The sequence below is a fragment of the Doryrhamphus excisus genome, chromosome 12 (assembly GCF_030265055.1).
Source record: "Doryrhamphus excisus isolate RoL2022-K1 chromosome 12, RoL_Dexc_1.0, whole genome shotgun sequence".
NCBI lineage: Eukaryota > Metazoa > Chordata > Actinopteri > Syngnathiformes > Syngnathidae > Doryrhamphus > Doryrhamphus excisus.
The window spans coordinates 4,557,244-4,584,020 of record NC_080477.1 but is presented as its reverse complement, the minus strand read 5'-3'; the positions used below and the strand labels follow the sequence as shown (position 1 = coordinate 4,584,020).

Below are 26,777 nucleotides of genomic sequence, written 5' to 3'. Positions count from 1 at the left end.
TTAATTCATTCATTTGCTGCCGCTTATCCTCACAAAGGTCACGGGGGTGCTGGAGCCTATCCCAGCTGTCTTTCGGTGAGAGGCAGGGTACACCCTGGACTGGTTGCTAGCCAATGGAAGGTCATGCTACAGGGTTGTTTTGTTTAAAAATAAAATGGGTTAATTCTAAAATTTTATGTCTTCAATAACTGTCAACTATGATAATTATTTCAATTGGTATGTTTTTTTTGTTTTTTACAATGAAAGGTTCAAAAAGACTGATCATTGAAATGTGAAAAGTTGCTCTTGTAACTGCTGAAATTAAATAAAGATGACTGATCAGTGTGGCATGCAAAGCTTCCGACTAGGCTAAACCAAAACAAGTTACGTCCATGTATTATTCTCATTTAAAATATGATCAGAGTACATAGGCTGGAGTTAAATATTTGGCATATTTAGTCTTTTTCCTAACAAAACCAAGCTGGCATCAAAGTTTTTATACAATTTATTAATTTTTTCCCCCACAAAACTAGCGTTGTCATCTATGACATAAAATGTTACAATCTCAAATCTTCTGTACTGAAAAAAACTGAAAAACTTCAAAACAAACATCATTTTCAATTGCCTGTATTATTCTTAAGAATGTCTAAAAATAGTATGATCAATCAGAATTTTCCCTCCTTGCTAATTCATACCATGCATACTAATTCAGTTTTTGCTCCTCTTTGCTGTCGCCCTCCCGTTTAACTATTTTCCCTTATTTTAAAATGACAGCTATGTACTAATGGTCAGTGTAACAACATTTGCTTATTTGTCTTTTTTCTTGGGTGGATTTTGATGGGCATCATTGCTTGCCTTCCAGCCTGCCAAAAACACGACCATTTTGTGGCCCATTAGGTAACATTAGAGTATGCTGATATTAGCCATTTACCATTAACCACTTACTTGGAGCAGTTGGAGCCTCTTTCCCACATTTCAGTGTGCTGAGAGCAAAGCATTCTGCCATCCAGGACAACACCTCACCGCAGTATCTGACCTACAGATACAAATCCACAGTATGTATGGTATTACAGTACTCTCTTACAGTCGTCTATATGAGATACACATTTTTAAAAAAGGATCCTTTGGGCATACTTGAGCCTCCATGGATGCCAGTCGTTTCTCCTGGTCCTTCACCCCACCGATGATCCTCAGCAAGCTTTGAACCCTGAACAGTAAATAAACATCAAATAATACACATGGTTCATTATAACTTAATTTAGCATTCACATAGCTTTTAATGAAACAATATTGTGTTGCATGATATACCATCAAGCAATACAGGTCAGTTTTCACGTTTTGCTGTGAGATTATCAAAAGTTGACATTTTCTAAAATACTCAATATGACCTGATTCCCCCCTCAGGCATCTCTGCGTGGAGTTGTGGGTGTGTGGGTTTTCTCCGGGTACTCCGGTTTCCTCCCACTTTCCAAAAACGTGCTAGGTTAATTGACGACTCCAAATTGTCCATAGGTATGAATGTGAGCGTGAATGGTTGTTTGTCTATATGTGCCCTGTGATTGGCTGGCGACCAGTACAGGCTAAGTGAGGATAAGTGGTAGAAAATGAATGAATGTTGCACCCCACAACCTTTGTATGGAGTATGCAGCCCTTGGTGGAAAAAGTTTCTCCACACCTGCCTTACAGGAAAGCGATTACACGAGTTATGTAATTAAAGTGACAATGACAACAGAAGGAAAAACTACTTTGAGGATGTGCTCTTGAGTCGCTCCTCGCTGCTGTCCCAATGTTGGCGCTCAAGCTTTGCCAGGTAGTTTTCTTTCTGTACGGTCTCCCATGTTATCAGCCGCTGGTCCAATCCAGCCGGCAGCTCCCGTTCTAGTGTAACATACAAGAAAATCCAACATGTCCACATAGGGATGAATATTGATAGGTTGAGTGTTATTATCAATCATCTCACCAAGATGCTCCTGCTTGGACTCGGGTTGCTTAACAAGGCTGAGGAGGAGCTGAGAGAGGTGGCTGATGATAATGAATGGTGGAGCCAGTGCTGGACGACTGTGGTACTCCACAATCAGGTTATATCTCTGGAACTTCCAGAAAATATCAGTGTTGCCTTGTACAACTTGGAATGTGTAGCTACACGCCGCAAAACAAAAATAGACAGCATATTTTAGAAGCATTAAACATGCCTGCAATTGAGCAGATTTCCATAAATACATAAATCTTGCAGCTTGTGAACTTCTAACCTAAACATGGCAATGAGCAGGTTGAGCAGCAGGACATTGGTGACGAGAAGGAAGATGACCAGAAGCAGGATCACCAGCCAGTTGGCATAAACATTAGGACATGGTGGCTGTCGGCCCATGATAATCTCCTCTGAGTCATTGGTGCAGTTCATTTCAGGCATCCGTGCAGCTGCATTATCACACAAACAAATGGGCTTTATTGCAGATGACTGAATTTAGGGCAGCGCCTGCTGCATAAATGAATACAATAACACCTTAGATGTGACATGGGTGCTAAATAGGGGTGCTACGAGACACCGAACTCACAAGACAAGACCATACACAAGATTGGGATTATTGTCCCACCAATTGATGCTAAACGATACTGTTATCTCCATTTTTTGAGACCAAATACATCGCTTTTATGATAATATATAATGGTAATAAATAAATAGTATATCATAATAATGCAATATTTTCCGTCATCTTTCACTAGAAGTCATGAGATTATGTAATCGGCTAATTTGCATATCATTTGCATATGATGTAACAGATGGTGTAGGAAAAAAGCACAACTTCGTGGAAAAAAGTGAGTAAAAACACCTTAATTATGTTTAGAATTACAAATAATTGGCCATCAAAATTAACTAATTTTAATATTCTATCTTGCCAAGAGCCTACCACCTTTTATCTTGCAGTGAGGACTACTTGTTTAATTTAATTTACACATGGACAGGTAAGTGACGGAGTCTGAATGAGTCGTAATTTATCAAAGATTAAGAAACATTTCCATTCTAGATGCCAGTAAAACAGGGCGTCGCCCACACGCGTAGAGCCCCGGATGGCGACTGTGCACTCACGGCCTATGACTGCGTTCAGGCTGGGCAGGCAACTCAGTAGCACCCTCCACTGCTCAGTGAGAACACAAAATACACAACAATGTCTGCTTTCACTTTTAAGTCCCAAAATACCAGAAAACTCTCCAACGACTCTCCAAGTCGATATTGTGTGCTATTTGCAAATTGAAATCTCGTTCCATTCTAATCTTGCAAGATCCCATGACTCTAGATCTCGTAAAACTCTTAGTGCTTAAAACTATTCACCGTCTATTTCCTCCAGGGGAATCTGGCCAAAAATGTGCAGGTAGGGTCGATACAAGGCTCTGCGAAACACCCAGTCAATCCGCGGGTCATTTGGATGCAGAAGCGCCTGTGTGGCCACCCCATATGCGATAAGCCACACACTCAGGAAAAAGAGGAAAAAGAAGACATCCTTCATCTGGAAAGGAAGAGCAAAGCCAAATCATTAGTTACAGCAAAACGCAATGAGATCCAATAGTTGTAATGAGCCGTGGGTGAAAAATAGACAGTTTCAGCATATCAATTACTTCCTGGTGAGTGTAAATGTAGTATACAGTTTCATTGTTACTAGATTTGAGATTTGGACACCATTCTCTCCACGATGATGATCTTTGGCCCAAGTTGCTTATGAATGGCAAAGATGTGTATCAGCCGCAGTGTGAACACCATGAAGTCTATAGCCAGAACTGTCCTTCCTGCCTCGTAGGTTCCCTCAATCATTCTGCCATCCAGACAAGCAAAATGTATGTTTTTCATTCAAGCCGCAAAGACACTGCAGGGGATTTTAGTCAACAGTGTACGTCTGTGTGTACGTTTATTTACCTGCAGGAAACACCAACGACAAAGAGTGAGATCGCAACCATGTCACACTTGTTCCAGTTGTCCTCCACGTAGAGCTTGAACTTCTTCAAGATGTTCATCTCTTCATCTGAGAAGAAGCTCTGCAATATGACACATTTGTTTTGTTTTTTGTTATTTAAATTGGATAAAATATTGAATGATACCATATAAGATATAGAAGTCGGTACTTATTGTTACTCGTTTTGTCATGTAAATAGAATTTTATACAATGGAGAATCTTCAAGGCCACCATTAACGTTGTTGCCATGAAGTTTTTCATGGAAATGCTTTTACCATAGAAGGATGAACACAATGAGCAGGATTACAATGAATCGTGGAGGGGTTTGAGTGCCCAGTGATCCTAGGTGCTATGCAACAATAGTGCGCCACCTGCTGACTATAGACTGAACTGAACTTGCAGTGGTAATAGTCATTTGTTATACAAAAATAAAGACATACGGGGGACAAGTACAGTATTTTACAGAGTACCATAAATACATTGTGATTTTCTAACCTGACCTTCTCGTTGTATTCTTGGATAGGGATGCCAGACTCTAATTCTTCAACTTATATAACACATTCTAAAGTGAAAAAGTCCTAGCTTTCATATACACTATACACTTGGGGTGTTTTACTAATAAAGCCGACAAAAAGTGTCACTTCATTATCATGAAGTACTGTGCCTATAGTATACTACGACATCTCATAGTATATATTTGAGCGGCGTGTGCGTGCTCTCATGGCATTCAGAGGATGCTGATGATATGTACTATTTTGTACTGGTCAATAGGTGTCGCTAATGTTACATTGATGATTGGTGGTTGATGACGATAGCCACAGAACAGGAAGTAAAAGAAGAAAACTCTCCCAATGCTAACATATTCATTCATTCACGGGGGGTCCTGGAGCCTATCCCAGCTGTCCTCGGGGGAGAGGCGGGGTACACCCTGCCAGCCAATCACAGGGCACATATAGACAAAAAAACATTCACACTCACATTCATACCTATGGACAATTTGGAGTCACCAATTAACCTAGCATGTTTTTGGAATGTGGGAGGAAACCGGAGTACATGCAAACTCCACACAGAGATGCTAACCACTCGGCCCCCTTGCAGCCATGCTAACATATGTGAGTTCATATTTTGTCTTATTATGTCTTATTATGGGCTCTAATAATGTATTAATTAATTAATTAATTAATTAATACTTAAAAACATATTTAGAAAGCTGTAAACAGGTTGTATATACTTTAACTATGATATTATTACATTTATAAATAAGGAATACCACTTCCACTACGGTTGGGTCTGGATCCAATTAACTGTGATAAAAAAGCGATATATCAGTTTAATGTCAGTGGCAATGTTCATTGAAGATGTAAGTAATAGAACAAATAATAAATAATGGTTGCTAAAATGGCATCTCTGTTCCCTCCATGCACAGGTTTTCTCCGGGTACTCCGGTTTCCAAAAACATGCATGTTAGGTTAATTGCAAACGAGTGTGAATGGTTGTTTGTCTATATGTGCTCGGTGAGTGACTGGCGACCAGTCCAGGGTGTACCCCGCCTCTCGCCCGAAGACAGCTGGGATGGGCTCCAGCATGCCCGCGACTCCCGTGAGGATAAGTGGTATAGAAAATGGATGGATGATTGGATGCACGTGTTGCTAAAATGTGATGGGTTGCTGAAAGTATTCCACAAACAACATATATTTTAAAAATATAAATATATTTTACTGAGACTGAACCTAATTTAGAACTTCAGCTCTGGAAAAGATTTAATTAGTGTGACACTGTGATAGAGAAAGAGGATGACTTCAAATTGAGTTCCAATTTCCATGCGGTATGCTTCAAATTCATTTTGTTGTGTATTAAAGAATCTTAAAAACACACACACATATATATATATATATATATATATATATATATATATATATATATATATATATATATATATGTGTGTGTGTGTGTGTGTGTGTGTGTGTGTGTGTGTGAACTAAAGTCACCTGTCGAAGTTCTTCCAGCACCAAGGTGAAAACCCAGAAGTAGAGCATTATCTCTGGGGCTCCAGGGCCGAGAGGAGGTGGTGGGCGAAAGTCCAGCAGGAGCACGTAGGTGAAGAGGAACAAAAAGGCGAAGTACATGATGACATTACCGAGGAACACGGTGACAGGAGCACTCCAGAAACGACGCCAGCGGCGAAGTAAGAAACGCCACCACACTGCTGCACAGCTCTGATCTGCCGGGCCTCCTGGTGGAGAGTCCCTTGGGAAAAATAGATTCATTTTTTTTGTGGTTGTAGTTTGCAGTGGTGCATTGAACCATACCGAGTGGTGTTGTAGCGTATTTAACGAGAAGTCTTAATCAATGTGACAGTACTCTGGGTTCATTTGAGTATTGTTGCAAACTCACAGAGGGTCATCTTCATCTGTTAACAGTAGAACCTTCTCCGTGTCCAAACTGTCCACCTCCATAAACTGTTCTTCATTGTTACGATGATCTAGCTCCTCATCACTGAAGAACACACACAACATCAAAAAAATCATCCAGCATTCAACAGACAAAAATGCAAAAAAGACAAAAAATCTAAAGGGTCTCACCAGAACTTTATAAGATGAGTCCAGATTAAAGGTGGACAGAAGAAAGACACGACAAGTTTGGAGATGGCTGTGTCTGTTGTCATAGCTCCCCACCAAATCTTTGTGAGGAGAGCCTGAAGCATTTGAGAAAGTAAGTAAAACTAATTTAAAAATATGTAATTAAGCAATTAATTGTTATTTTTTGGTGTAAAACCACATGCAGTACATTTTTATTTGCCTAAATCAAGCATTTTCAAGCAAAAACTACATGAACTAAAATACAAATATAAGGTGCATTCAAAGACGCTGAGAATAAAATGTAGTCACGAGGTGTCAGTAATATTACTGTAATATTCAGTGAGACATACAATTGAAGTTGATCGCTGGAACAGCAGGGTTTTATTGAAAGTTTGGGTTATCTGACAACAGGCAGAATAACCCCTAATAAAAATTCCTCATAAAAACACTATTTTGCGGCTGTAACCCTGACATCACTTCCTGTCTGCCACTCACTCCCCTAGGCAACACATTTAGCAACACACAGGCGTATGACTCTTATTTATGTCTAAAAATACTTTATTAAGAGTGGCTAGCACGCAGGCCACACTGCTAAAAGACAGGGATTCGTTTCCCCCCTTGGGCATCTCTCTGTGGAGTTTGCATGTTCTCCCTGTGCATGCGTTCTCTCCGGGTACTCTGCTTTTCTCCCACATTCCAAAAACATGCTAGGTTAATTGGCGACTCCAAACTGTCCATAGGTATGAATGTGAGTGTGAATGGTTGTTTGTCTATATGTGCCCTGTGATTGGCTGGTGACCAGTCCAGGGTGTACCCCGCCTCTCGCCCGAAGACAGCTGGGATAGGCTCCAGCATTCTCGTGACCCTAGTGAGGATAAGCGGACTATTTACTCTTATTATGTCTACTATAGTACAGTAAACCTTGGATATATCGGACTCGGATATATCGGAAATTCACTCACAACGGACAGATAAAAAAAACGATTTTTCTGTAATGCATTTCCAATAAAAATTCATTGCATATATCGGATTTTTTATAACGGATTTCGACTATTTCGGACAAAATCTCCAGTCCCGTTCCAATGCATTTCCATTAAATTTCCCTCGCATATATCGGATGGCCGATATAAAGAGTAACATTGAAGATCTAGAAAAAGCTGCACGAAAAGCGGGAGATGCCAAACGGATTAGAAAGGTCTCATATGACGATGTGGACGATGCACTGATTCTTTGGTTCCGGCAAAATGCTGGTTTACCGGAAATCCGCATTGACTCCGAGATGCTTCGCCAGAAAGCTGAATATTTGGAAAGGAATTTGGCCACGAGGATCCAAAGATCACAACTGGCTGGGTTGACCGCTTCAAAAAACGTTGGGGGATTGCCAAGGACATTTTCCAGTATACGCATATAACGGATTTCGCTTATATCGAACAAAACCAGTGGGAACAATTGAATCCGATATATCCGAGGTTTACTGTAATATGAGTGTAAAGGTTCATGTCTGGACGACCAAATATATTAAACGTGTAATAATATTACACGTTTTCTGTGCTCTAACTATGAACATAATAAATCTATAAATAAGAAATCACTTAATGGGTCACTTCTGGAAGCAATTAATTGAGTAATTAAAAATGAATTTAATTGGGCCATCTCACTTATCTTTCTGCTAACATGTGCATATTTCAGACATAGTAGATTAGTAGATTAATCATGATTTATTAATTTGTAAACCGAGGTTGACCTCTTTCCAATTTTTAATCATTGGCAAATTTCATTTTTTGTGTGATAATTTCCCATCCAAAATTGGGTTTAAATCAGCCATGAGTAGGTTACCCCACAAGAGGGCAGGCTAGAGTAGGCCTTCAAAATGTCTGCCTTGCAGTCTGCTTGCAGTGCCCATGAAAGTATTTTAACCTAGTTAATATGGTAATTTTGCCCATTAATCAAATAATACCACATGGTGTGTGGACCACTACCTTCTTCATAGCTGTGCTAATGCAGCAAAATGCATTAAATGCAAAATGCAACCCACTGACATTTTGTATCAATATTATGTCCAAACATAAAATATTAACTAGATTAATGCTGTCAGTTACCCATTTTGATGGATCACAGTAAAATATATAAAAACGTCCTTCTGACAGCAAACACTAATTTATTCTCAATGACTTTGCCAGACAAGGTTAAATGTCATTTGAATATTACATGCAGGCAACAATAATAACAAAAAGAAATTGATCAACCAAGCTACACCGGAGTTGTATGATAATAAGTAATGCATGTAATTCAAATACAGTTACAAGAGAAAAAACCCCTCATGTGAGTATTTTTTACCTGCACTCCATCATGTGCAAAAAAGGACTTGGCATCAGCTTCAGTTGCCAGGTTGAGGACTGTAGATTTGCTCCAGCACTGCGTTCTCCTTACTAATAATGCATACGCCCTGTCCTCACTGTTGGAGTAGCACTCTCCAAAGACATCTGTCATCATACAAGCTGCACTTGAACAATATCCACTTTATTATTTTGAGGACAGTAAAATGAATGCATCTGCATCTTTTGCATAGGTTCACCTTTTTTCCCCTTCTGATTCCATCCTTTATAGCACTGATGACGTACTCACCAAGGGCAAACTGCTCATACTTGGCCTCCTTCATGCTACGTGCAGACTCGGCCTCAGATTCAAGTCGTGCCATCTCCTTTAGAATTTTACACCCCGCCAGCGCCGCTGCCACCGCCTCTGGGCCCTGTAGGGATAAAAGAAACATGAATCCAGGGTATCAAGTTTACAATCTTATCATACATCACCATTCATTTGACTTGACTCCACATGTTCATATCTATCTGTTAACTGGGAGTTAGAGAAATATGGTTGCGTGGCCTGAGGTCTACAGGCCACCTGGTGTCGACTTCTTTACATTTGAATTGTTGCACATAATGCCATGATTCTTCATCCGGGACTTTATGAATTTATTCCTGGTACATTCCTGGAAACATTCTATTCTTGCTGAAATATGGAAGTGCTATGATTGCCTGGCCTGGCTATCCAGCCTCTCGCACCAAGTCAGCCGGGATAGGCTGAGGAATGAGGAATGAAAACGTGAATGGCAATGTGGTATTGTTATGATTATTTTTGTGTTATTGTGCCTGAGATCATTTGAATCTCAGGCACAATAACACATAATCTAATACATAATCTTCAATATAAGCCGGTTGTTCACGTCTGCTGCTTTGGTGGTGGTCTCATTGAACAATTACTGACACCTATCGACCAATGTAGAATTCAGAAGTTGGTGGTCTTAATGGCTTATAGCCTAGGTTTCCAAAGCGGGGTACACAGATTGCCATGGGGGTACGTGAAGAAAAAAGGCTTGACTACATTAGCGCCGAACACACAGATTTACGTAATGCACTCGAACGCCTCATGTGAACAGTCCCAGACAGTAGTACAGTGCAGAACAAAGGTAACAGTATGAAGTTGTTCATTGTTCTGAGTGTGTTTTTAATTTTGAGAGTGTCATCTTTGGGTGTTGCGGACAGTTTTTTCCGTGGTCCTTGAACATGTCATTTGCGATGCGTGATGTGTCTGACATTGTATATGACTGCACGGACAGATGTGTATTTTCTATTTTCTAGGAAGGATGTATTGCATGCTACTGAACAACACAATAATGACAAGACTATATTGCTCATATAGTCCTAACTGTTGTTAGGACCTGGAATAGCAGTGAGGTGGCAGTGCAAGGTCCCGAATAGAAAAGAACAGCATAAATTAAAGTATTTGTAAAGTGTTATTGATTCCTTATCTGTCCTGCATTAATGATAAAAAAGAGTAACAAGTGAGCTAAAAATAAACCTTAATATAGCGAATGAAACTTAAATGAGCCCATTCTGTTGTTCATTTAGACATTATTGGAAATTTCATTTACCTCCCTAATAAAGTTTCTGTTTTTACACGCTCCTCTCAATTTTCTGGTGATTAGCAGGATCAAGAAAATGCCACTGGGCTCAGAGGAGATAAACCAAGAGCATCTTGGGATGTTTGTCTTAGAAAGATGCATGAACGCTGGAATGGAATGAAGTATCTCACAGGTGCAACCTGACCTTTAGTTGACAATAGAATTGGTGCTGTCATTTCCGTATTAGAGCATCCTCAACAGGAACACACTGAGGTGTGTATATTATATTCTGTCATGACCAAAAGAGAAATAGTCTAAAAGCTGCATTTTTTAATCTACTGCTACAAAATGTGTTAAAAGGCAATGTAGACTAAATTGGTAGTTCAAAGGTTGTACAATTAACACATGATAAATTTTATAAGGAAAGGAAAATATTCCATTTATAAATAAGTAATGCTACTTGTGGAAATTCACGTATCTGGAATGAATTAATCATGAAACACATGGGATTACTGTACTTTACAATGTGCTTGAATCATTTTGATTGCATTTTGAACATACATTCAGTTTTTGAATGTCCCCAGTTTTCGTACAATTTGGTTTTCAATGAAAATGTTTGCCTAAATATTTGCTCTGATGGCACAATATCGCACCTAACAAACTAGTCTGTGTGTCCTGCACCGTATCAGTGTTGATAGGAAGCTCCCTACATGATAGACTCACATTTTTAATTGAGTATGACTGTTAATAACCTGCCATGGGGCCAAAGAAAGCTGCAAGTGCCTCCGATTTGATAAAGAAGGTGAACAACTCGAATTGAATCGAATTGAATTCAGGAAAGAACTCATACGAAGGTACAAAGATGGCGTCCCCTCCCCTTGTCCCTATCTGCCACAAAGAGTCTTTAATGAATTTGTTCATTTGCATTGTTTTCTGCATGTAAAACTACAATTATTCTTCATAAAAATGTATTTTTCTTAATATTTTTGGGTGTTGGGAACAGATTCATTGGATTTACATTATTTCATATGGGAAACATTTGTATCGTTCGTCTGACCTTTTGGGATGAATTAATAAAGACAACCAAGGTACCCCTGTATATTATTATCAGTAATAATCTTATTGCCTGAATGGAAGTTTGAATTAAATTGTACAGTGTCCATTACATTTTTCAGCGTATTACATTTTATGTATGGATGCATAATCAGTATGATATATGAGTCTTCGGTCCACATTATGCATGTACAATAGGAGATACAGTATTTGCATGAAACAAAGATAATTACTATATAGTGAGGCTTACAACATGAGAGATACTTCAAACAGTCAAACTTCAGCCAGTGTGTGGCTGATACAAGCATTAGTGGTAAGGGCTTGATGCACCCTTTGAATGAAATTACCATACCTCCTGCTAATTTAAAAACATGCAGCGAAAGAGCGCACCAGGGTGACTACTTGAGGGATTGCAGTAATTGGTGTGCTCGGTCCAGGGAAGGCCAGTAACAGACTCAAAGCTTACAAAGTAGATGGAATTGATTGATGTCACTGAAACTATTCGTAAAAGCTTTACCCCTGTTTCTCATTAGCAGCATCAAGCCTCGTTCTTACAGATGAACGCTCTGGAGTTCATCTCAGCTCTTGATAAAAATGCAGGTTTCTTCCGGTGTCTACTTTTATTGTGTCAGGTTGTGACACGCACCAGTGACCCCCATCAAATACACTACACGTGCCAGAACACTTCCATCCATCCATCCATCCATCCATCCATTCATCCATCCATCCATCCATTTTCTAGACTGCGTGTTCTCATTAGGGCCACGGCAGGTCGCACCCTCACACATATGGACAAATTAGAGTGTCCAATTAACTTATCATGCATGTTTTATGTTTTGTGCGGCCAACATGCTAACCACCAGGTCACGACTAGAACACTTTATCCGTGAAATTAGCATATTGCTGCCAGACAAATGTATGCTGCTGAATGAGCCACAATATTGTGATGGAAATAAATGGACAAGACTGACCATGGCCCAAAAGTAGTTAGCCATCTGCTGTCGGTTCTGAAGGACGGCCCAGAGGAAAAGATCTCTCCAAGGATGTTGGCATCGCTCTTCCAGTTCAGCCAGATTCTTCTGGCTGTGGAACAGTCGACCCTTTGCTTGCTTTTCCTGTCACACAAAAATAATCCAGGGTCTCGAGGATATAACATAACAGAGAAACATTTTGTTCAATTCTTAATTTACTTAAATCTTGTGTCAAAATACTATTGAGAGGTTTGCCTTTCAGGGATGGATTTACTGAATCCGTAAGCGGTGGTATTGTAGTGTGTTACTCACTGTGGAAATCTTTTGGTAAAAACCTTTGCAGGAGTCATGGAGAAAGTCCTTGAGCACTTTGGCGACCTCATAAAGTGTGAAACGTGGTTTTCGCTCCCCTTGCTCAGTAGGGTAGTGCCCAGGAGGCCCTGGTGTCCTTGCAGTGCCAAGCAGACGTTGTTTCTCCTCATATTTTTTAAGGAGCAAGTTATGGAGGAGACTCTTCTCCGACACCGACCAGTAAAGCTCTTGTAGACGTCCGTAGGTGAGGAACTCTCCCAGGTTAACACCGTTGTCGACAAAAAGACGTACAAAGTCCGGTTTGTCATTGATCAGTGCATCCATCATCACTTCTTGGAGGTTGCATGCCTGCAGACACCATGATTGGGTGACTCATGTTGCAGTGATACTGGTTTCATTTGCCTAATTCCCATCTTTGAGGTGTGACTTCAAGGCAAAAGAGTTTCCCAGTTTCCCAGTGTGGGTCGACATACACAGGCAAACTACACTCTCTTAAACATTTTCATCCTGCCTGCTGGACATTTGCAAATTCTTTTTTTGAAACCTTTAACATTGAAACTGTCACCGGCAATAGTGCATTGGTGGAGGTCTTTCCTCAATCCGTTCCATAATTTCTTTCCACATATTGATATGCTGAAGGTTTCTAATGTTGTTCACTTGTCCACTTTCTCCGATGTGATGTCTGTGAACACAATCCCTCATTGCTCACAATAACGTGATTTAAAGTGTGATTCAAATGTTGTACTACTACTAAAGAGACTATCCATCCATCCATTTTCTATACCGCTTATCCTCACGAGGGTCGCGGGCATGCTGGAGCCTATCCCAACTGCTTAAGAGACTAGTGTGGTGTATTCTAGCTTGATTGCCATATTCAGTTCATTTGGAGCTCTTAATGCATCTAAATATATATCTTCATTTGTCTCTCCATTCATTAAATACAGTAACAATGGGCATATTTCAGACATAGTTGCTAATGGTGATTAATCATGATTAATTAGTTTAATATATATATATATATATATATATATATATATATATATATATACATATATATATATATATATATATATATATACATATATATATATATACATATATACACACACATATATATATATATCGACTCACAGCTAGGAGAGCTGAGAAACCTCCAGTTTCCTCCCACATTGCTAGCTTAACTAAATTGTCCATAGGTATGAATGTGAGTGTGAATGGTTGTTTGTCTCTCACCCGAAGACAGCTGTGATAGGCTCCAGCACCCCCACGACCCTCGTGAGGATAAACGGTAGAAAATGAATGAATAATTAATCATCATTAGCAACTTTGTCCGATATATATATATGTGTGTGTGTGTAATATATATATATATATATATATATATATATATATATATATATATATATATATATATATATATATATATATATATATATATATATATATATATAAGCAGAGCTACTCCTCATTTTTGTCACATTTACTTTCATAGCTTATTCCAAGCCAAACAAAGCCATAACAAAATGCTGGTATTCACAACTCACATTTATTATCCAGCCACTTTTCACATTATTAATTGAAAACCTGAATGAACCTCTTGTATGCCGGGGGAGGAGAGACAATGTGATATCGGTGCGTACAACGCCCGTTTCAAGAGGTACGTATTGTAGGGTATAGAACTTATATCACTCTCAAAAGACGTCCCGCATACGGCAGACATGCTTGTTCCGAATGCTCCAGCGGGGGCGGAGCTGATTGGCCTTTTGAAGCGCCATAGTACCATCCTTTTGATATTGGCTGATATCGATCAGCGTATTTTTCTGTGCGATTAAATGCGATTAATTCGGAGTTGGACAAACTATGGACAAACTGCAAAATGCAACTATGGACAAAATGCAATTAATTGCGATCAAATATTTGTATATATATATATATATATATATTTACTAACAGAAATTACAAGAACATTTTGTCCATCCCTGGTCTCCACAACAGGTATGAGCAGGAAACATTTCATTTGAAATGTAACAGAAAGGTAACTATTGTGTGTATTTAAACTGTAATTGCTTTAAAGGCAGAACAGAATGTGCGTCATTTGGGGTTGCTTTCAAGGGGAGCAAGAACATGGTGACGTTATGGCATGTTGTGCCTGGTAGTAAGATTACTTACAGCGTAAGATACCTGACACCAAACTGACTTTTGCAGGAGAAAGGAGCTGTTTCAAGACCACAGGGTGGACGTATTGTTGATCAGACTACCATACTGCCGTGGCTGATTCATTGTCATTATTGCCTTGACCCAAATAGTCTATGCATACTGATATCAAATACAAGACAGGTTCAATTGGGCAGAATGAATAACCACGTACGTCTCACCTTCCACTCAACATCCCCATTGAAGATGTCACTCTTGGCAATGTCCACACGGTTCCAGGCTACAGCCAGCTTCAATTCGTCAAGAAAGTCTTGGGCTTCCTGACTTTGGCTCTTACAAGCTGACACACACACACACAGACACACACACACGCACACACACAAGCGCAAAATGTCAACTGTGTCATAACCTGCAAATGGCTCACATTTCAAGCTTCTATATCCATTGAAGTGTCAAGTCATAGTGCAGCTGTCCAAAATGTCATGTTTCTGGAGAGTATTTAACAAAAGAATTGCTCTACCTTTGACAAGAGCTTTGAGGATGACTGTGTCCAATTCAGAGCTTTCTTGTTCAGGGTCATGGACAGTGAGGAGATGCCCATGGTCCAGTATCTTTTGGATCTGGTGGATGACACACAGTACTGTATTATAGAATATATTTTTATTTACCTACATGGGATCCTGCAGAATATCAACAGTGGAGCGAACACCGTTAGTTGGCAGCATATCACCTCAACTGTCTGTGGTTTGATTGCTGTGATCCCAGAATTGCACAATTAGATGCATGACAATGTCAATGCCAGTGTCTGGTGTGACTTCTTAAATACTTGTCAGACAGCGATATTGCTCTCAACACAAAAGGGCGGAAGAAGCAAGTGTCGGGAAAACATTCACACTTCTATCCCACCAGTTTGCAATTCACCATTTACACAACCTCTGCTACAGCTCTGATAGTACCTCCGAAGAAGGGATATTTGTCATCTGTTTTCACACCCCTTCCTCCAAAATAGGATCTGTTTATCTTCCCATAATTAGGCCATCACATAGAAATTTTGATAGAAGGAATCCCATTTTAGCTGCTCCCTTTCCCGGTGTGCCCTATTTAGTTGGCACTGATCAAGCCTTGTGACATGCATGACTGTATGCCCGCCTCCATGCTGTACACATCACCCTCACCAGCTTGACCCAGTTTCTGATGTCCGTGCTGTGGTAGGCATTCGGAAAGGTGTCCAGCAGCAGCCCGTGAACACTGTCTGTATCCCAGCAGCCCTTGTTGATGAGTGTGACAAGGATGTCAGCCACACCTCCTGAGCCTGCTAAAATCAGCCACGGCGTTGAATTGCCAATGCCTTTACACATACGCTGCAGAAAAGGACAGATTGCTGGTGTCAAACTTACAAACTCTTCATTAAAAAAACAAAAGGGCTAAATTGGCTAAAAACCTATACAGACAATTACAGAGAACATTGCTGGCTTTATTCTACATAATCTTCTCATTGACGTCTGTATTTATGCAAATAACTTGGTGGCATTTTCTGGCCAAAGAGATTATGCTGCAAGAAGAGAAACAAATAATGTGTTTCTCAGTCTAGCTTCATGAGGGGCAGAACCAAAACCTAATTCTCAGCTACTTAGCCACGGTTCAGAGACAGAATGGGCACACTAAAGTGGCCAGCAATCATTGTTCAGAGTTACGTTTCAGAAATGTGAATTAACTAAGGCAACCTTCAGGATCCGAGGTTCTCCATGGACCAGCAGACATAGGACAGGGATCTCAAAACTTCCGGTACCTTCAAAACAGCATATATGCACATTGAAATGATGACGTTTCTCTTGCAAGACCTGGCAACACTGACACACCTACTTCGAGCTAGATGATGATTGATATTGGCTATCGGCTATTGGATATCTTCAATATCTCATATGAGCAGTCGATTCCAGGCTCTTATTGCAGTAGCAGCCAACATGTTAAAAAAAGTAGCAAGGAGTAGTTGCACTCAGCTGCAGGTATTACAGCTGACTGCAAACCTTGTGATGCACAAATTCCCCGTGGTGGCTCAGAACCGCAGAAGATTAATGTGATCAACCTCATACACAGGAAACTCCCACAGTAATTGGCTATAACAGAAAATAGAGCCAGTGGTGAATAATATTGGGTTTAAATGATCAATGAAGCACCTCGAACACAGCAGTATAATGGCAAGCTGCCACTACATTGGAGATAAGGCCATATCGTAAAAGAGTAAACTGGTGTGTTTTTCTCATACCGGAACCATACTGGTTCTGATGATGGTCCCTGTTTGAGTAACATCACTTTTCTAATATTCCACACTACAACCTAATTTGGCAGGCAGTGCATTTGGTACCTGGCCCTTCACTCAGGGTCTTGGATGGAACATGGTGTTGCTGTATAGGACCATCGTGGTGAAGAGAGAGCTGAGCTGGGAGCTGATACCCGGATAAGCGTCCTCCCCACCCACCCCCCACCTCCAGCTTTACCTCCATAGCCTGTGCGCTGAAGAGAGATGTGTTTGAGCAGCTTCACTCTCATTTCGCTGGTAGCTCCAGGCCTGCTTGGATCCTCCTCCACCAGTACAAAGTGAGAGTGGTTGTTGTCCAGGGAATAAACCGACCCATGGGGTAAGTCCTGTGGCTTGTACACTGCTGGCTCACACAACTTAAGGAGAGCAATACAATACAGATGGCACAACACAGCATGTTAGTCATTGTAGACATTGCTCTCGGCTTGAAATGAGAAGAGTTTTATTGTAGAGTTGACGGACACCTTGTCACTGAGTAAAGCCTCTCTGTTGTGGATCATGTTCCATGGTGCGATGCCAATGGCCACTACACGAACTTTTGCAGACGTGCTAGCCAAAGAGTGATCTCGTACAGCCTGGCCCAGGTGCTTGGTGATGCCAAATCGAAGACCATTAGTCAAAATCCACGCCCCTGGAAAATAAGGATGTACCCACATTTGCATGCCCAAATTAGCTTTATTTGTCTTTGTGTGGCATCTAGGGTTGTAACTAATGATTCTTTTCTTAGTCCATTAATGTGAATGTTTTCCAGTGAGGCCCACATAACATTTCCCTCCTCTGATTGGGGGGCCAGGGTCAATTTGTTTGTTCACATTCTATGACTGGGAAAAAGTGAGGTTGTAGTAACTGTGATCAGTAAATTTCAATAGGATTTCAATAGGATTTCAATAGGATTTCAATAGGATTTCAATAGGATTTCAATAGGATTTCAATAGGATTTCAATAGGATTTTTGACAATAGGAAGTACGGCCATTTTGATCCCCTAATGGCACATTTCCTGGTAGACAGGAAGTGACGATGAGGGTTCATAATTGTGTTTTAGCTTGTTGTTGGTAATGGCCATAACAGCAGCGTGCCTTATTATCATGATTATTATTATAAAAGTGAAGTCAATAGCGCTTGAAGTCTGGTGCTTGTCTCACCAAACAATTATTGACCTCTAGTGACCAGTGTACAGTACTACATTCACAATTTGGATTGTCTTCTTAATGTCCTATATTTGTCCATCCATTCTTTTTCTGTGCTGCTTATTCTCACTAGTGTCGTGGGGGTATGCTGGAGCCTATCCCAGCTGACTTTGGGGGAGAGGAGGGGTACACACTAGACAGGTCGCCAGTGGCTTATATTTGTACTTTAGTTCATTTATGTATTGATTTTGCAATTTTTAAGCTTGAAAGTTATTCATTTGGGCAAAAAAGTGTGTGCAATTTGCTTAAATCCACATATTTTTTGACTCCTAATAGGCTGTATTCAACCATGAAACAGCATGATTTATTCAGCTGCAAAATTCAAACCATGATTTGGCGAGGGACAACCATACATCAATACATACCCATACGCCCGCAAATACAAAGCTTGATTTTGTACTGGAGCTCACCATATACTATATGTAGGTCTTCCTTTAATCCTTGTATTGTCAATGTGAAGAGTATACTGATGAAATACCTTTATAATCTGATTAGCTGTGAAAAACGTGTGTCTACACAAGTTAAAGCTAGTTTAGGCTCCTTCGTTCATACCTGTGCTCTGTGCCGCTTTCACAAGACCTTTTCTGAGAGTGTCCCGAAGCCAAGGCTTCATCTGAGCCAATTCATCTCCTCCCACTAGTGCAACTACTAGGTGTGGAGCAGCAAGACCCCACTCCTCTGTTAGCGTCTGGAAGATGTGTGCTGGGTCAGTGTTGCTCTGCACCCTTAAAAACTGGAATGAAAGTATGCAGATACTATCATTCCAGGTACTATTACTATGTGTTTTCAATATTTATCTTGCCTACCTTTCCTTTGGTTTTGGTGGCACCAATGAATTCAATGTCACCCACTCTTCCAGTTAGCCACTGACTCTCCTTTGACTTGATTCTCTTGGACGAGTCTGTGGTTACGTTCTCTTTGGTTTCATCCACTGTGGAGCAGCATGAACAGCCCTGGAAGACGCTGAAAGGAAAGCCAATGCAAGACATTTGTCACACACTAATATACATGCACAACAATAGTAGTATTTATAACCCGCAAAGGCATGCCGGTTAACTTCCTGGGGAAGTGTGCTCATGGGCTTTCCAGCATGCCTTGCGGGTTGCATACTAGCAGTGTTACTACAGCTATACAACCGTCCCTCGCCACTCTACAGTTCAAATTTTGCGGTTTCACATTATCATGGCTTTATGAAAACATTAATAGAAAAATCATGTTGTTTTGTGGTAGATTTTTTTTTAATTATGCATATTGAAGAACATTGTATGTGGTTTATGCCAAAATTAAGTATTATTAAGTATAAAAATGACAGAAACACTGTGAATCATACATGGTATTCAACATTAGTCACTAGGTGTCAGTAATGTTCGGTGAGACACACAATCGCCAAAACAACAGGCTTTTATTGCAGGTTTGAATTATCCCACAACAGGCACAATAATCTAAACCACGAGCTAATGTACCGTAACCCACGGCACTCAACTCCTCCAGGGAACACATTAATACAGTAAACCTTGGATATATTGGACTTGGATATATCGGAAATTCGCTCACAACGGACAGATAAAAAAGAACCGATTTTTCTGTAATGCATTTCCAATAAAAATTCATTGCATATATTGGATTTTTTATAATGGATTTCGCCTATTTCGGACAAAATCTCCAGTTCCGTTCCAATGCATTTCCATTAAATTTTCCTCGCATATATCAGATGGCCGCATCGTGGCGCTCCGATTCATTACATTGGAAACATAGTCAAGGAAGTGCCTTTTTATAATGGATAAAATCCGATTTACGCATATACCGGATATAAATCCGATATATGCGTAAAACGGACATTTTCCGATATACGCATATAACGGATTTCGCTTATATAGGACAAAACCAGTGGGAACAATTGAATCCGATATATCCGAGGTTTACTGTAGCAACACACAGCGTGTCTTATTTATGTCTTCAATGGCATATTTTCCACTTATTATGTCTGCTATATTGGGTGATAGGAGTGTAAAAGGTGCCTTTGGGGTGTTATTTGATGGGCTCTCATGACAAAAGTATTCCATTCTACTTCACGGAAATTCACTTATCATGGTTGGGTCTGCAACCAATTAACTGTAATAAATGAGGGATTGCGGGAAAAAAATGGGAATATCAAGGGATCCAATGTATTTAATTATCTTGTCCGAAATGAGTCTTTATCAATAAATGTACAGTATATCCACTGTTGGATATACCCACTGGATCATTTTCCAAATGTTCAAAATGTTTCAATAATGTCTACAAAAAAATAAAATGTCTTTTGCAACTTCATTGAGTCATTGACGGCCAGAAAACAAAAACAAAACAAAAAACTGGCTTGGACAGCCAACACACACACACACACACACACACAATTACACACCGGTGCTCCTCTGACCAGTCCAGTACGTTCCCACATCGCAGGCATTGTGTCTGTGATTGCAGCCCCTGCCAACATGCAAACATGCCAATATTATATCCCTCAATAGCAATAATGACTCACCGCCCCTTTTCACATCATAAAAGCTTCTTAGAGACACTTGTGGTAATGCAAAGTTGGCAGAATTTCCATCCTCGCTTCCTATGCAAAGTGACTCTTGTCTTATGTTTGAACTGGAAATGCAAAAAGTCACTGTCTACTGGATGCCAACAGCGTCTGACTCTAATCCTTCTGATCAATTCACAAAGATTTGTTTGCTCTTCTTCAAAGTAATTTTATGAAGTGATGTCTTGTTTCAAGTGAATAGCGAGAGTCGGAGTAGCTCTGCTTGTTTCATTTTATAGAAAAAGATGTGAAATGATCAGTTTGTCTGAGTGTTATTTACATGAAAACTTATAGAAATTGATTAAAACACTCATATCTGAGGACCTTGAATTCATAATCGTGTATGAATGAGCTCACACTTGACATAAAAGCTGGGAGAGAAATTGGGTTTCGTCATTTGTTGTGAAGTACGAGTGCAGGCCTGTTGTGGAAGCGGATATTTGACTGCAGGTTGGTCTGGTCATCTGGTCATAGTCTGGTCGGATAAAGACCATTAGGCAGGCAAATGAACTGATTTGCATGCAATGGGGAAATCAGCGCCCAACTGTGAGAAGCACATGCACAAACAAAATAATCCCAATGGTCCTTTTCTGCAAGAGGTTTCCATGTAAATAATGCATTAAATACAGTACAGTAAACAACATACTCAACAATTCAGAACATGATATACAGTACTTAATACTCCCTCCATCCATTTTCTAGGCCTCTTATTACGAGTTGCGGCGGTATGCCGGAGCCTATCCCAGCTGGGTACACTGGACTGGTCGCCAGCCAATCAAAGGGCAGACAATCACAATTTAGTGTCAGCAATTAACCTAACATGCAAGTTTTTGGAATGTTGGAGGAAAAACCTACGCATGCACGGGGAGAACATGAGATTCAAACCCAGTTTTCCCGATCTCCTGATTCTGTGGCCAACATGCTAACCACTCCTCCACCGTGCTGCATACATATTTCCATATATCTCCCAAGTAATCTTGACAATTGGACGAGGAGACAGAAATAACAGCAGGTCCTAGGCCGTTCTAGATTACTCACCAGAACATTGTCTCGTTTGTCCTGCATCACTGAGCGATCCTCTCCTCTTGGACCTCTAAGACCTGACAAGGCTGACAAGTGTACCTCACAAGTGGCATCAATCTGTTTAACCAATCACAGTCTCTACAACAATACCAACAAGGCCAATCATTTGCATAAACTACTGAGCCACTGCTCATCACATCACATTCACCACTAATGCACAGCCTAAACTCTTTACCATATTTGAAAATCAGATCAAATAAACTTAACTTTACCCATGAAGCAGACATGCCTCATGTTTCCGAGACTTTTCCCAGGTGATTTTCTGATAAACCTATTGGCCAATTAAAAATGTGAAGGTGGCATCGCGTATTTACTGGCTGTGAGCTTTCAAATGGCTTGTCACGCATTCTGATCACAAGTTGCATTCAGGACACCGCGTCCTAGCATATATACTGTACAGTGTGTGTTTATGAGACGAACACCAAAAACATCACTTTTGGACATGCATAATTAATACCAAATGTGTTTATTAGTGTCAAACATTACTCATGCGTGTACGGATATGCAATAAATGTGTTATTTTGTCACCCTTATTAAATAGAAAGTCAATTTACACTAATTGATTCCAAATTCCAGCTTCTTCTAAAAGTTTTATAGTGTTACTCGACTTTGCACAGGTGATAATCAGATGTTTTATTTACCAAGTGGTTAGGACGCAGGCCACGCAGCTAGGAGACCCAAGTTCAATTCCACCCTTGGGAATCTCTGTGTGGAGTTTGCATGTTCTCCCCGGGCATGTGTGGGTTTTTCCTCCCACATTCCAAAAACATGCTAGGTTAATTGGCGACTCCAAATTGTCCATAGGTATGAATGTGAGTGTGAATGGTTGTTTGTCTATATGTGCCCTGTGATTGGCTAGCTGCCCGAAGACAGCTGGGATAGGCTCCAGCACGCCACAACCCTCATGAGGATAAGCGGTACAAAATTAATGGACTGCCACAATATATTTATAAGAGGGCATAGAAACACTTCTGGTTTGTGCCGCTAACTATTTAGTTGATAAACGGTGATTTATTTTTAAAATGTCTGCTTTTAACATACAGCCATGTGTGTTGGATTCCGAAATCGATCCGGAAGTATAGACTGTATAGGCCAAAGTTTCTCAAGAAAAGAGGTTACTTTAAGACGTCTTTCAATGGTAAATAGCTTTAGCATTTTAGTGAGATTACCAGTGTGTAAAAAACTCGGGTAGAGCGATTAGCAACCCCCCTTTGTTAGAGTAAAATGTAAATACAATTATTATAGTGCTAGTTAATGTTAGAATAAAATGTAAATACAATTATTATAGTGATAGTTATCACCCTTACATCCGTTTGCTTAGACAATAGACAAAGTGTCTTGAGTGTTTTAAAAGCAGGAACATTCCATGACTCTGACCAGCAACTCCTAGCGCTGACATCCTTCCTCTATGCTATAATGCTACATAGACAAGCACTTTTGCTCCATGACTTACACAAAATAAACACAGTTTGTACACTGATAAACTGTTACTTACGACTTGATCTTCAGACTCATCCACACGGCCAAGTAACATTGGAAAGGCGTAGGGCTACAGAAAGTTTGTCGGCTAGTCCAGCTGCATAGTGGCCTAAGTTCCAAAAACAGTCCAGTGTGAAATGCCGTTGACAGATTAAAATATATTTCTTTGGCTGGTAGGGAATCAGGAACCCCAACCACTTCTGCCTGATGGTTTAGCAATTGTAAAGAAATTTGGCTTTTCCCTTTTGAGGCATTGCTAGCAAATAAACAGCGAAGCAGCGCTTGGGGGAGGGCAGAAAGTTTATATATAAGGAAGTCAGCCCTTCTGTGATGTCACAAAGGGGCAGTTTTACCACGCCTTTTCAAACCGAGCGTTTTGAGCCATCCCAAACTTCTTTCAGGCCTCACTCCCAAATACACAAACCTCATTATCTGAAACTATGGCATCGTTTAGCACGAGAATACAACATTCTAACTACATTAATGGGACAGAAAAGGTGGAAAAAGCAATAATATAAATGAATAAATCCTAACATTATAATAAAAATAACGAATTATAATAATAAAGTTATAACACAATGAGAACATATACATATATATATATATATATATATATATATAATTTTGAAGCATAAAATATGCTTGAAATAGCAAAGACATTTTAAAGTTGTGATATTGGAAACAAAACAGAATGAAGTTAAAAATGTGTTCATTATTATGAAAGTAGTCAATGGGAATATAGTCACAATGTGGAAAAGAAAGTTGAAAGCTGAATAATGTGTAAAATTGAGAAGCAAAACCAACATAAATGGAAAAACTACAGCAGAGGAGAAAAAGATCATAATAATAATAGACTTTATCTCCTGTAACAAAGCTGAAATGTATTTTCCTTACATGCTTGTTAGCATATCTACATGGGTTGATTTACAAATTGTAAAAGAGTGTTTTTTTTATAAATATGTAGCATGAAACCTTTTGAGCCATGGATGGTGGAAGAGAAGAGGACATGAAACAACCCTTAAAGTTTGTCCTTTTGTTATTGCATCGTAAATATCCATTCGCCATTTCCTATACTAGTACTCATCAGCCTCCCCGCTGACGTCAGGCGGGAGGCGGGACACACCCTGGACTGGTCGCCACGCCAGCCAATCACAGGAAACATCACTTATAATGGCCCGCATGATACAGCCAATCAGCAGCCTGTGTTTACTACGCACCGGGTCGCCTTTAGTCTTTACTCCTGCCTGTGGCAGAGACCCAAAGTAGACCACTCAATACTATACTCAACTCCAACTACCAGAGGAAAAAGACTACTGCAAGGATGAGCGGCAGCGTGTGCAGGTGTCTGTTTGGCCCGGTGGATCACGAGCAGCTGCAGCGAGATTTGAAGCTGAAACTCCGTGAAATCTCCGTGGAGGACAGCCGTCGCTGGAACTTTAACTTCCAGACCGACACGCCGCTGCCTGGCATGTTTGAGTGGGAGCCTGTAGACTGCACAGCCGATTTCTACCTGGAGTCCTCCCAGATGGCGGACTCTGGCACAAAGATCCAAACGGATGACAGCGGCAACAGCAGCAGCAACCAGGAGAACTGCCCCGGTTTCTCCAACAAGCGTCCCGCTGAAGTGACGCCGGTCCGGAGGAAGATGAGCCTCAAGCCCCGAGATAATGCCCCCATCACAGGTTGGGAGAAGAGTCAGTGGTTGAAGTGGGATGGAATTCAGTAAGTAATTAAAACTTGTTATAACTTTTTTGCACTTTTATTTCTTTGCAGACTTTTTTGTCAAGAGGAGGAGGACCACGGAGAGCAAACGCAGCAACTTTGTCACAAGTTCCACTGAAGCATCTTTGTGCAAAACAATAAGATGATCAATGTGTACCAATCTGTCGGGGGGGGGGGGGGGGGGGGGGGGGGGTATCGGTTGTACTGAAACATTTCAATATATATTTTTATAATATATTTTTTTATTTAAATTGTGCGTACTTTGATTGCAGTATTAAGGTAAATGAAGAGTTTTTGTCTTTAAATTTGAATAAAATAAGATTAACATAGGAATACATTTTGTTTTCATGTTCAACTGAATGCTGGAAAAATAAGTTAAAAAGAGGCTTTGTATTGTTATTTTGTTATTAGTTGCTAGTAGGCATCATCATATCAGCTTTTTGCTCTATTTTTCTTTTGGATACATGATGACGCGGCCCTTCTCTTTGTAGCAATACTGCTTCCAATGACCAGATCTTGATGTAAATGCTGCTGCTATTATTGTATTTATTGTTTAATGTGTGTTTAATGTATCTGAAATTTTTGACTGAGCAACTTTTTTTAAATTAATGTTTTTATTTATTTTTTTGTCCATGTTATTGTTGATGAGCAGTTTCAGTTTCAACTGTATTTTCACATCTGAAATGAATGAAAGTTTATAGTTAATCGTTAAGTTAATAAACTATCCATGAAAATACCCAACTATCAGTGTTTGGTTGATTAATGGAGGGAAGGAAGAAGCTGCAAATGCATTCATTCAAATTCACACATTCACACACATTCCACTCTGTGTCTCACACATTAATATCACAAGCACCATGCCACAAGAATAAACAAACCTCTCTTCAGGCCTCGATACAGGCATGGCGGTGTGAAGGGGAGTGGAGTGCCGTGTCTCTGGAGGCCCACTATTCATCTAAAAACAAATGTGTAACAACACCACCCATAAACTGGACCCTGGGGTGCAAGGATAGAAGAGCAACACAGCCAGCCGAGCTTTTCTATCAGATTGCATATTATTTTCTTTATTGAGCTCCTCTCCAAAAACCTTGGAATGAAAACCTTGAAAAAAAGAGTCATTCTTCGGTTGATGTCCAGCAAAAACAGGACAGGCAAAGAACAACCACCCACCCAGAGGCAGAAAACACATTTGGGCAGCAAGTGAGTGAAGAAGACATTATTATTTAAAGATTGCATTTCCGTTCCACTGAATTGGTTGACATGTGTGCCCCCTCCCAAAAAAGGTTTCAATGTCCAATAAAATCAACAGTAGCATTTAACATTTGTTAACAATGGAAAATGGTTATGAATACATATAAATGATGAATACATGAGGTTATTTTTTATTATATTTATATTATTTTTTTATTTTTACTGTGTCTTTATAAAATGTGTCTTGAGTTAAGTTATTTTTTAAATTCAATACTGCTTCTTGCCTCAAGTCTTTGCTTTGCGTTTGATCATCAACACACAAAGGTGGTGTCCGT

At 40.0% G+C, this 26,777-nt stretch overlaps 2 protein-coding genes across 4 annotated transcripts; one reads left to right on the top strand and one right to left on the bottom strand.

Moving 5' to 3' along the window:
* Window positions 1–221: 221 nt before the first annotated feature.
* On the bottom strand, window positions 222–24,618 carry trpm5 (transient receptor potential cation channel, subfamily M, member 5). 3 transcript variants are annotated; one of them, XM_058088983.1, is made up of 26 exons: window positions 22,006–22,087; window positions 20,806–20,870; window positions 19,211–19,367; window positions 18,957–19,137; window positions 17,681–17,847; window positions 17,395–17,572; window positions 16,621–16,685; window positions 16,072–16,257; window positions 15,417–15,516; window positions 15,118–15,236; window positions 12,743–13,090; window positions 12,431–12,574; window positions 9,131–9,254; window positions 8,843–8,988; window positions 6,509–6,621; window positions 6,321–6,422; window positions 5,915–6,173; window positions 3,890–4,008; window positions 3,656–3,788; window positions 3,311–3,485; window positions 2,229–2,397; window positions 1,940–2,118; window positions 1,725–1,857; window positions 1,114–1,186; window positions 925–1,015; window positions 222–842 (listed from the first exon to the last, which is right to left on the bottom strand). In XM_058088983.1, exons 1-26 carry the CDS (start codon window positions 22,030–22,032, stop codon window positions 787–789), a joined length of 3,609 nt encoding a protein of 1,202 aa, XP_057944966.1. In that variant the 5' UTR covers window positions 22,033–22,087; the 3' UTR covers window positions 222–786. The 3 variants fall into 3 exon arrangements, with proteins under 3 accessions (XP_057944966.1, XP_057944967.1, XP_057944968.1); XM_058088984.1 differs by lacking the exons at window positions 20,806–20,870; window positions 22,006–22,087 and adding an exon at window positions 24,502–24,618; XM_058088985.1 differs by lacking the exon at window positions 20,806–20,870 and having other exon boundaries at window positions 22,006–22,086.
* A 142-nt stretch (window positions 24,619–24,760) lies between these two features.
* LOC131139392 (cyclin-dependent kinase inhibitor 1B-like) lies at window positions 24,761–25,425 on the top strand. Its single transcript, XM_058088989.1, has 2 exons — window positions 24,761–25,211; window positions 25,303–25,425. The coding sequence occupies exons 1-2, from the start codon at window positions 24,851–24,853 to the stop codon at window positions 25,395–25,397; spliced, it is 456 nt and encodes a 151-aa protein (XP_057944972.1). The 5' UTR covers window positions 24,761–24,850; the 3' UTR covers window positions 25,398–25,425.
* Window positions 25,426–26,777: the final 1,352 nt, after the last annotated feature.

Coding starts and splice junctions, on each gene's coding strand:
- trpm5 (XM_058088983.1), bottom strand. CDS start 22,032: ATGCAGGACAAACGAGACAATGTTCTG. Junction 12,575..12,742: donor TTTACCAAAAGATTTCCACA/GTGAGTAACACA, acceptor TTTGTGTGACAG/GAAAAGCAAGCAAAGGGTCG. Junction 1,016..1,113: donor TGGCATCCATGGAGGCTCAA/GTATGCCCAAAG, acceptor TTGTATCTGTAG/GTCAGATACTGCGGTGAGGT.
- LOC131139392 (XM_058088989.1), top strand. CDS start 24,851: ATGAGCGGCAGCGTGTGCAGGTGTCTGTTTGGCCCGGTGGATCACGAG. Junction 25,212..25,302: donor AGATAATGCCCCCATCACAG/GTTGGGAGAAGA, acceptor ATTTCTTTGCAG/ACTTTTTTGTCAAGAGGAGG.